At 45.0% G+C, this 12,012-nt stretch overlaps 1 protein-coding gene across 4 annotated transcripts in view; it reads right to left on the bottom strand.

Moving 5' to 3' along the window:
• The window catches only part of SMURF1 (SMAD specific E3 ubiquitin protein ligase 1), a 50,688-nt gene extending 42,967 nt beyond the window's left edge, over positions 1-7,721 (bottom strand). For 2 of the 4 annotated variants that reach the window (XM_083474728.1, XM_083474729.1), the window contains exon 1: positions 7,364-7,721. In XM_083474728.1, coding sequence (XP_083330854.1) covers positions 7,364-7,418 — 55 coding nt within the window. In that variant the 5' untranslated portion in view covers positions 7,419-7,721. The remainder of the gene's footprint in view (positions 1-7,363) is intronic. The other 2 variants (XM_083474730.1, XM_083474731.1) reach the window with 1 other exon arrangement.
• Positions 7,722-12,012: the final 4,291 nt, after the last annotated feature.

The following is a 12,012-nucleotide window of genomic DNA, read 5'->3' as shown; positions in this document are numbered from 1 at the left end:
TAACACAGAACTATTCTGCTCTAGAGTTTAACAGATTCTCAAAGTCACTAACCATCTGATCCAGGTATTACTTTCGTACTACTCCTATCGGTATTCTCTTATACAGAGAACACAAATACAGCATGTGGTATTTAAAACATTTCCTTATTAGTTCCGCATGTGGGAAATTACCATACTTTCTTCCTTGCTTCCATATAATGCTATCAAGTGTTTTGTTATTCAAAGCTAAGATACAGCATTTCTTTGAAAACAAAGTTAATGAATATAGTAGGTAGCATTTATCAATTAGCATATATAATAATTTGTTTTTAGACATTTCAACACATAAAAGTAGTACACTTCCACATTTCCTATCAAAGGAATAAAGCAACATTTTAGGCAATTACCATCCAAATACTAGTAAGATACACAGCAAAGCTGTGCCCTCTTACCCAGACCAGTCAGTAAGCCACCTGAGGGAAGGGAAGGGAATTCTGCAAGTTTAAGCAAAGCTATTTCCATTGTATGTAATTAAGCAATAAAATGATTTGCTGAAGTCAAAACTTATCTGTTCAGAAAGTTTTTCAGTTTTAGTAAGATACACTGACTACAGTGTGTCTACACATAACGAAAAGGCAAAAAACAAATATATCTCCCAGACCTATTTCCTTGCACCACCTTATTGTAATGACCTTGTCCATACACCAATGATACTGATTTCTTGCTACTTTCTATCAGAATGATCCGTTATGTTTACTGTTTGTATGTTTATAAAAGAACAAGTATATTTTTTAAAGAAACAAATTTATTATACATGTAATATTTTAGATAAGATGAATAGCCTGTTGTCACTGTGTTGTTACTGAAAAAGACACACAAAGTTGTCGGGGCCAATCAATGTTAGTGTCATTGATCAGTGAATTAACTTTTCAGCATTGGCTTTACTCATCAAAAGTAAACAGGGGATATCACACAGGCCACAGCCCTTTTTTTTAATAAAAAAAAGACGCCCTTGATTACCTTTTTAAAAAACGTTAAGAGCTATTTTTCTGCACAAGAAAAGCAGACAATTCCTACAAGTTCAAACATACTAGGAAGAAATTGTGTTTTTGTTTGTTTGGATAATTAATGAATACTTCAGATGCTTCTAATTATCCAAACCCCTCACCCTCTCTCTCTCAATACAGGTTATAATGTTTGAGAAACACAGCCTTAATCTCCAATCTAGTTATTTTTATTCCTCCTTTCCATTTGATTACTTAGGGCAGATCTACATAGTTTACCCTTTATGACTCTATCTTCTCATGTCAACACAGTGTACATTACTGAGAGGAACACGAACACACATACATACACCCTAATAATGCTTAAATCTTATCTACTGAAAGAGAAAATATGTAAGCGGGGGGGAAAGATATATAAGCCAATGATTTCTTGGCATGCATAATAGGAACAAAAAATACGGGGTGGCAAGGAGAGAATCACCTTTAATTTGCAATGTGATATTTCAATCTCTATATCTTCATCATAAAAAAAAATCTGAACATTGGTTTAGTTTAATGCATATCCAGATGGTTCATCTTCAGTTAAGCTATGAAATTAGTCATAGGGGCAATACTATATTTAACACTTTGCTTTAACTGTCAGATCACAGAATTCCACAGAAGACATCAACCATGAGTATCTGAATAAATGTTGGAAATTTGCTTCTACTGTAAGCAAAAGGGAGCAACAGCTATTTAAAACCATTCTGCAGCATGCTAAACACTTAAGTTGTAGTATATTATACTATGACAATGTTTTGTTTTGTTTGTTTTATAAAAGTTTAAAGTGTTGGATTTGCTTTACCAAGACTGAGAAGCCTGAAGGTCTCAATAAATTATTGCTGCTGGCGTTTACACAAGCCATAGAATTCTATTAACCACAGTCTCTCCAATCACGTCTGCATAATTATGGTGACAGAGAAGACTACCACTGAAAGCAAAGACACAAGTATCAGCACACAACTGGTTTCATAAACAACTTAAGCACCTTTCAAAAGAAAAGTGTCCTTGATCTCAATGAGCAAAACCCAACGTGAAAGGCAGTGCTTGTAAAGATTCATTCATTAACATACTTCAATAAGGAAATGCTTTGAAAATATTTAAAAATCCAGGCGTCAACCCCACTGTAGTCATATTAATTTATAAGCAACTAGTTGGGCCCTTAAGTGGAATTAGGAGCAGCAATGGCTCAGGTGGAGTATATGCTTTGCATAAAGATCCCAAGTTCAGTCTCTGGCACCTCCAGTTGACGAGGGGTAGGGAACTATTTTCAGCCCAGGGGTCTCATTCTCTCATGGGGAACCTTCACAGGACCACATATCAGTGGTGTCCAAGGCTGAAGACAAAAGTGGGTGAAAGCAATGGATGCGCCTCTTTCCTCTGTACAACAAGCAACATAACAGTTCTAGGGTACACTCTAGCCTGGCAAAAGCACCTGAGGAGTGCTTATGAGGGATGAGGCCTGGAGAGGGGACCTGACTCAGAAAGAATGCTGAGGGCCAGAAAGCCAAAGGGTCTGAGATTCTTCACCCCTTGGCTAAAGGGGTTTCTTGTGGTGGAAAGCCGCCTCCTAACCTACCCTGCCAGGCTATGAGACACACTTCCTTGCATTCTGGCTGAGATCCTAGAAAGCCATGGCTTGTTAAGTATGTAGTACTCAGTAAGTAGTCCAATGGTCCAAATGTTTTGGCAACGTCAAATTTTCATGTGAGTGATATCACCAATGTCAAGCCTAAGCACATGTAAATACTCATATTGTGACCCTTGACTCCTGTTTTCCCTTGCTAGATTCACTTCGACTGTAAGCTCCTTATGGCACAACCCTGTCTACATGAGTCTGCATACTGTACCCAATATTTATAATACCCACAATTCTATTAAAAAAACCCCTTCAGCTTTACTGTTTGTGTACATTATGGGCAAGATCCAATTGTTGCAGCCCAGAAGCAAAAATAGCCATTCTGCTACTTAGAACCCCATTCTTAACACAGTGCAACAGTCAAATTCAATGGGTAGCCTGGGTCAGCAGAAGTGATGAATCATATACTTTTTTGCCCTGTTCTGCTACTTCTGCAACAATGCTACTTCTCTCACTTCATATACTAACATTACATTGGCTCTCACTCAAAGTGTTTTGCATAATCACAACTCTTATTTGACTTCAGAATGCAATCCTAAATACGATATCTAAAAGACTGTACAACAGAAAAAAGCCATATAACAGCAGGACAGGAAGTAGAGAAAAGCAAAGGATACATGAGAACATAATGACTTCTACGTATTTTGAAAGTTTTTATAATTTTTTTCTCCCTTTGGAAAAGCAATTTGCATTTGCAATATGGTTTACTTTTGAAAAAGAATGTGTTAAAAGATTATTAGATAACTGAGACAAAGAAAAGTCACAAAGCAAATAGTATGTCACATATTTGCACAATCATTATCTGAGCTATAAAAATGAATAAAAATGTTAACATGTAGTTCACTAAAAGAAAGCAAAACAGGCAAAAAATACATTAAATCACTGCCAGATACTGAACAATTTTCTTCAAAATGTACACTGGTGTTACCGTTGCCGCTGTCACTGCTGCGGCCACCAAGGGAGAGAGGTAGGAGGGTACTGGGAGGACCAGGGAGGCCACAAGGAATCACACCCCGAGCCTACCGGGCCCTGGCTAGCATGAAAAGAGCAGGCCCCCGGGGCCTGGGGGAACCATGCACCAGAGACCACTCCAGAAAAAACAAATGCAGCACAGGACCTCCCCTACTGGATGATTACTACTACTACTACTATTATTATTATTAAAATGTACATTGGCAAATGGGAAGATTAATTTTCTGACAGAAGTGGATTCACTACTAGGCAGAACACACAAATAAGGAGAAGCTGATTTCTGAACTACATTTGGCAAGACTCTCTAGGATACAGGGCTTGGAGGCAGGCAATTCCCCACAGGAACAATCTATCAAGGCCGTTGCCAGTCATCTTTTGATAGGATCAGTAGACACTCTCTTGGGGAATTTTAAGTTTTGTTGGAAAGGGGAGGGAGGTGACAGACAGGAAGTTGAACACTGTCTGGATTCCAATGGCTAGTTCACGCATTTCACATATGTGTATTACATCTGTGCAGAAAACTGCATGAACTCTGAAAACTACAGAGGACACACACACACCCTGCCATGGTTACATGCAGCATTTATTTATTAATAAGTAATTACATAAAAGCATTTCACATACGTTGTCAGTAATCCTTGCAGTAATTCTTTAAGTTATGTCAGTGTTATCATTTCTATATTGCAGAAACAAACAGAACAACTGAAAGAGAGTAGTTTGCCTACAATGAGCAAAGATGAAGAATTTGAGGTCCTCCAGTAGGGATGTCAAAAAAAGGAAACAGGAGCGGAAATTGCCAATGGCCACTTATTCATCCCATGTCTGGAACAGAAATCAAACCAGCGAATACGATCAGCATTCACTGCTGTTGCTGGGTTGAGTCTGCAAATGCTACATAATTGATTACTTCCTCTCCCCCTCCCCAATTTGCATTGTTTCTTTTGCATTGAAAGAACCAAATAACAATGAGAATAACAACATAAATTAAATAAGCTACATAATTTCATCACAACAAACACTGGGTTTTGGGAGAATCAGATGAACTGCAGCGAAACAAAAGCAGTGGTACAAGCACCAACTGCAGCGAAGAATGGAAAACAATGCCTTCTTACATCCCATCTATCCTCCAGAGGATATTCCACCCCATCAGCCCCAGCAAGAATGAGCAATGGTTAGGAATTGTAGGAGTTATAGTACACTCTGCGAGATCAACAGGTTCCCATGCCTGACCTAACGTCAAATAGGAAATTCATAGATGAATAAATATATTAACCAGAGACCGACCTGGTTCACAGTTCTTAGTCACTGTACACCAGCTCTCAAAATAGCCACAGCAGACAAAATTTCAACTGGAGATTACTACATGTTGAAGAAAATACACAAGTTCAACACAGATACAGTAGCCTTATAGAAAAGGTGTGGGCATAGTGGCTCTAATGGTTAGAACTCAGAGCTCGACAGAAAGGCTGTCTTTGAGGAACACAATAGTAAAAAAATCAAATTATGCAATGCAACAAGTGCGAAACAAAAAACGGAACAAGAGTTGCTGTTAAGACAAGATAGTTTTTTTAAAAAAATGTATACCGCCATATACCCGCAGGTCTCAGGACAGTTCACAGGATTAACAACAAGAAAACAAATGAAAGGGAAGGAATTTCTAACTTTCACCTGTATCTTATTCAAACCATGGAATTTTGTGCTTCAGCAAATAACTTCTTAATATTTAGAGCTTTTTCTCCACCACATATTTCTATTTTGAAATACATACTTGTCTCCCAGTGTTAGAAACTGGGATAGAAAAGCTAGGAGCCAAATGGCTCCTGGGACCTGGGTTGTGGGTGCCAAAACAGAATGTCTAGTCGCCATTTGGAGGGTCAGTAACACTTTTTATTTATAAGCATGACTAAGACGCAATTCACATAAGTGACATTGTTAATATCACATTTTAACAGAAATTGTTAATACATGTTTAATTTGGCGTTTGCAATAAAAATATTGGTACCATACTTGGATTTTCAAAATACTCTACTCTTTATTGTTACACTCCTTAACATATTGTCTGACCATAACATATACTTCGAGACTTCAAAGCACATACATTTCCTGAATCCTTGAGAGTCAACCAGGCACAAAAAATGGCACCCAGACTTTTTGAGGTGCTCACAAATGGAGAAACTTTAGGTGCGAAATGCACCTGGCGACCTGCTAATTTTGAATCCTGTTGCCTCCTCATGATATGAGAAGCAGCTCTCAGTAGGAAAACCCAAAGCTGCAATCCCTTGCAAATACACCTTGCAAATCCACATTAAGAAGCACTTTAACTATTTTAACCAACACAATTCTTGAGGTGCCCATCCCAACAAGTCTTTAATGAAACCCAACCTTCCCTTCAGGCCCCCCAAAAGTCTGGCTGGCCAAATCCAATTTTCTAAAGGAGACTCTCTTTGGTGTCTGCACATAATAGCTGGGTATAAATTGATTCTGTCAGACATTAAGAAAACAGAAGCATTCTGAAATAAGGAACTGCAGCTACATCCAACACTGCTATGCAATGCCCTTTCAAAAGAGGAATGGCTTCCAAAGCGCTCCAGTTCTACAGAATCCCAAGAAAAAAGCACCTAATCCTTAATACGCCTTATTGACTCAACAGAAACCAAAACAAGTTTACCTGCTTCCTATAAACTGCAAGAGGTTTAGGCTAGAATTCTGCCTTTCCCCCCTAAGAGTCATCCTGCAAAGCTCCAATGGGGAGAACTGTGAAGGAATGAAGTGGAGAAGAGGGAAGGAAGTACAGCAACCCCAGCTTAGTTGAGCTTTCTTGCAGGGCTGGAATGCCCATCTGTAGTGTACTGTCCCATATCCTGTACTCACAGTGGGCAAGCAGACACCGGTGGGCAGCTCAGAAGCAGGACCTGTGCAGAGCAGCACTCTTCCCCCACTTGTCATTCTCAGCAAGGGGCATTCGGCATCCATACGAAAATGGAGGGGGGGGAGAGGAATGGAGAAGAATCAAGAGTCCCCCTGTGTGAACACACCTTTTCTTCTTCCCAAAAGAAAATTAGGGGCGATGGGAGAGAAACAAGAGAAGGATGGAGCAATCCCTAACCTACTTACTATTATAAGGTGTGTGTGTGTTCTTTGTCACTTCTGTTTTGTTGCAGTAAGCCACCTTGTGTACAGTAGGGGGGAGGTATAGGAATTAAAAGGGAATTGAAGTGAAAAATGAAAAAGTGAAAGATTGGGGGGGGGAGATAATGGCCATCACTGCCATGTGAACATTCAATCCAAAACTATTTTCCAATGACATGTTGGATACCATTAGTGTATTTAAGCATATATATATATATATTGTCAATGGGCTATGGCTCTTCTCAGTCCCAGGACAAAACAAGTTCGAGAGAGATTTTCAGGTGGTGGCAGAGCAGCCCTGACCTGCCACAAGGCTGCTGCTCTTAAGACTTTGCGGGGAGAGAGAAAAGACCCCGAGGCTCCCCGCTCTCTGGAGTCTCGCCTTCTTCCTCCGGCCTCGCATTGCAGGGCCCTGCCGGGCACCGCGCCGCTTCTCCCCTCGCCCGCCCGAGAGAAGCAGCGGCGGGCCGGGGCCGGGGGCTGACCCGCAACGGGGCGGGATGGCGGCGGCGGCGGCGCCCGCCCTCGGCGTCTCCCAGGCCGGAGGAGGACGAGGACGAGGAGCGCCTCCGCCCGCCCGCGCGCCGCCTTCCCTCCTTACCTGTGAGGCGAACTTTGATGCTGGATCCGGCCCTCCGGGTCCCCGCGTTCGACATGGCTCCCCTCAGGAGGGCGCCGGGCCCACCGGCCCAAAGGCGAGAGGCCGGGTCAGCCGACGGATGCCGCCGCCGCCATCGCTGCCCTCCTCTCGCCCTCGCGGGTCTCGCCTGCGGCCTCCCTTCCGTGGTTCTCCTCAGGCGGCGGCAGCTGCAGCAGCGGCGGCGCCGCCTCACCGAGCTCGACGCCCGCCACCCCCCCTCCCGCCGCCGGACGCGAACGGCGACTGCGCGAGCTCGCGCCGCCTCAGAGCGGCGGCTGAGGCTCAGGCTGAGGCGGCTGCTGCTGCTGCGCAGGCGCGCTCCCAAGCCCCGGCCCCCCTCCCTAGCCGCTTCTTTTAGCGCGCCTGCGCACACGCGCCCGCACTGGGCCGGCCTGCCTGTCTGGCCCCAGGGCCAACGAGCTCGCAGCTCCTTTTCCCGTCTTGCGTCGGGAGGGAAACAGACGCCGCGCCGTCTGGCGTGACGTGCGCGACGGTTCGCCTCCCGCGGCCATCTTGGGGAGGTCTGGGGCGTCCAGGTTCGGGCAGCGGCTCTCTATTCCACCTTTGCTCCAAGCAGCTCAGGGTGCCGCACACGGTTCCCCTGCAGCTCTGCATTTCACAACAACCCTGCGAGGTAGGCTAGGCTGAGAGACAGTGACTGGCCCAAGGTCTCCCAGGAAGGTTGATAGTTAATCAGGATTTGAACCCTGAACTCTCCGACGGCCGAGTCCAGCACTCTAACCACTGCGCCGCCACAGGTTCTCAGTACAGACCCCGAAGAAGCGGGAGGACCACCTCTTTCCGATGGAAGGGGCATTGCAGCAACTCCAATAGCTTCACTGGAAGCTTCTGTGTGTGACTTGGTGGACCCCCAAGGCACCCTTTTTAAATTGCACGTTTGCAATGATTTGTGCTCATTATGTTATTGGGGCAGTCATACCTGATCCCACTTTCAACACTTGTTTGCAGCTGCATTTATTTATTATTATTATTATTAATAATAATAATAATAATAATAATTTGAGAGGTCACAGTGCTTCATTTCCACCATGCAACTTTCTGCTGGAATCCCACAAGTTTTTATACCACAAACATTCCGCTTTATTTTTCTCCCGTTCTGCTACAGTCCCTTTGGACAGCAATCAGTTGGATAGCAGAACAAACGAACTGGCTAAACCCGTCGCTACATGTTGCAGAATACACCCACACCAGTCTGGAGGGGCCCTGTGTAGTTGTGTCATTGCTAAAGACTTACAAAGCACCTAAAATGTAAGTTCTGTCTGACAGCCACTGCCCATAGGCTTCCAATCTAAAAGACACGATATAAAAGGAAAACGGGTTGGGGAGTGAAGAGGGGGAACAAACATTGTCTTTCACTGTTCAGCAGAAGGGACCAGGCAGACCTCCCCCATATCACAATGTTCTGCCCGGGAGGCAAAGGGTGGGCAGCTTGCCCCCATGGCCCAGGGTCACTTGGCAGAGGGCAGCGTGTGCATCTCTTCAGCTCCTGCGCTTTAAAGTCTTACAAATGGCCCTCTGAGGGCAGCATGGCCTGAAAAGAGGGGCAAATGAATATTAAAATATACGCAGGGCAGGGCGAGGCAAGACACAAGTCAGCACCCTGAGGGAAGGCAGAGCTCTGAAGTTGCTCCAGCAATGAACAAGCTCCAACTGAGCCCGCAAGTCAGGGTTGAAGAACTTTTGTGGCTCCATTGGCCAGATCTTTGTGGAGATAAGAACATGAGCAGAGCCTGCTGGATCAGCTAGGCTGGCATCCTGTTTTTTACATTAGCCTGTGAAAAAGGATTTGAACACAAGCCCGCTCCCCTCCTGCAGTTTCCAGCAACTGGGATTTAGAAGCATTGTTGTCTCTGACTGTGGAGCCATGGATAGCTCACTCTGTGAATGACAATCACTGCCTCCTGCGGTGGGAGGGAGTTCCACAGTTTGCGCTGCGTGAAGAAGGCCTTCGTTTTGCCAGTCCTGAAGCTTCCAACATTCAGCTTCATTGGATGTTAAGGAGTCTGGAGAGAGGGAGGAAAACTTGTCTCCATTCCACTTTCTTCATAGCATGTATAACTTTCAAAACTTCTATCTGACTCACCATTTCTCTAAACTAAAAAAGCCCAAACGCTGCAACCTTTCCTCATACAGGAGTCCCTGCATCCCCTCGATCACTCAGCCTGCTTCTCGGGATAAATTTGACAGGTCATCATTTGACATGACATCATTATGACATCCCGTGATTTCTAAGTGGGCAGCCACCTGTCAAAATCCTTTGCAAAATAAAGCAGAGAAATCATTGGCTCATTCCTCTACCATTTGCCACTGGGATAAGTTTACCCCACAAGCAATGGAGGGGGGGGGACAGGGGACAAAAGGGAGAAATAATTCTTTTCTTTGCCCTCCCCCTGCTACTGCCACTGCTAGAGGACTGTCTTCATTCTCCGCTGAAACTGCTCGGCTTCCTTTATCACAAACCTGCACTTCGGATATTTCCGCCCTCTTCCCTGCCGCCTTTTCCAAACCGTGAAAAGAATTGAAGCAGAACCATATGCCAGCTCTGGCGCACTCAGCAACTTAACTTCAAAGGCTTTGAGACGAAATTGCAAAATGTGTACACCATTAGGAAAACAAAATGCAGAAAATGAAAACATAAACAAACAAAATATGCCGAAAAAAGGAAGAAAACAAAACCCTGGGGAAACTGTGTTCACTCGTTTCAAGGTGGCTTTCCCGGAAATGCCACCAGTTCCATGCACAGGGCCGGCTGGCCAGGTGAGACTGATGGTATCAGGAGGAGGACTTGGGCCAAGCTCTTCCAGCATCCTGTTCTGAGAGGAGCCAACCAGATGCCTCTGGGTTTCCCACAAGCAGGACCCCTCTGGTGGTCTCCAGCAACTGCCACTCAGAAGCATGGTTGCCTCTGACTGTGGAGGCAAAGAAGAGCCTTCCTGCCTGGTGGCCCTCAGTAGCCCTCTCCTCCTCCATGAATTTGGCCAGTCCTCTTTTAAAGCCACCCACATTGTGTGGCCGTCCCTGCCTCTTGTGGGAGCAAGTTCTGTAGTTTAATCACCTCCAACAATTCTGTGGAGGGGTCTGCTCCTTTGGGAATTTCTAACTCTGGGGATTTCTCACAGCTGTCCATGGACTGGTACAGGTCAGTTCTGTATCCAGGGCAGCTGTTTACCAGCTCCATCTGGTATGCAGGATGAGACCCTCCCTGCCCGCAGACTGTCTCACCAGAGTGGTGCATGCTCTGGTTATCTCGTGCTTGGACTACTGCAATGTGCTCTAAGTGGGGCTACCTTTGAAGGTGACCTGGAAACTGCAATTAATCCGGCAGCTAGACTGGTGACTGGGAGCGGCCCCGAGACCACATAACACCAGTCCTGAAAGACCTACATTGGCTCCCAGTACGTTTCCGAGAACAATTAGAAGTGTTGGTGCTGACCTTGAAAGCCCGAAACAGCCTCAGCCCAGTAGACCTGAAGGAGCGTCTCCACCCATATCATTCAGCCCGGACACTGAGGTCCAGCTTCAAGGGCCTTCTGGCACTTCCCTCCTTGCAAGAAGTGAGGTTACAGGTAACCAGGCAGAGGGCCTTTTCGGTAGTGGCGCCCGCCCTATAGAACGCCCTCCTATCAAGGAAATAAACAACTATCTGACTTTTAGAAGACACCTGAAGGCAGACCTGTTTAGGGAAGTTTTTAATGTTTGAATCATAGAATCATAGAGTTGGAAGAGACCACAAGGGCCATCGAGTCCAACCCCCTGCCAAGCAGGAAACACCATCAGAGCACTCCTGACATATGGTTGTCAAGCCTCTGCTTAAAGACCTCCAAAGTAGGAGACTCCACCACACTCCTTGGCAGCAAATTCCACTGTCAAACAGCTCTTACTGTCAGGAAGTTCTTCCTAATTTTTAGGTGGAATCTTCTTTCTTGTAGTTTGGATCCATTGCTCCGTGTCCGCTTCTCTGGAGCAGCAGAAAACAACCTTTCTCCCTCCTCTTGGTGACATCCTTTTATATATTTGAACATGGCTATCATATCACCCCTTAACCTCCTCTTCTCCAGGCTAAACATGCCCAGCTCCCTTAGCCGTTCCTCATAAGGCATCGTTTCCAGGCCTTTGACCATTTTGGTTGCCCTCCTCTGGACACGTTCCAGTTTGTTCCAGTTTGATGTTCTATTGTGCTTTTAATTCTGTTGGGAGCCACCCAGAGTGGCTGGGGAAACCCAGCCAGATGGACGGGGTATAAATAATAAATTGTTGTTGTTGTTGTTGTTAACTTGCCCTCTGACATACAGTGGTACCTCGGGTTACAGACGCTTCTGGTTACAGACGCTTCAGGTTACAGACTCTGTTAACCCAGAAATAGTACCTCGGGTTAAGAACTTTGCCTCAGGATGAGAACAGAAATTGTGCTCCGGCGGCACGGCAGCAGTAGGAGGCTCCATTAGCTAAAGTGGTACCTCAGGTTAAGAACAGTTTCAGGTTATGAACGGACCTCCAGAGCAAATTAAGTTCTTAACCCGAGGTACCACTGTGCAGAGTGACACTACCAGTACTCTCTGTTCCACCAGGTTTCTGTTGTGTTTACAATA

The sequence above is a fragment of the Podarcis liolepis genome (genome assembly GCF_965112155.1).
Source record: "Podarcis liolepis genome assembly, chromosome: 14".
NCBI lineage: Eukaryota > Metazoa > Chordata > Lepidosauria > Squamata > Lacertidae > Podarcis > Podarcis liolepis.
This window is presented reverse-complemented; position numbering and strand designations above follow the sequence as displayed.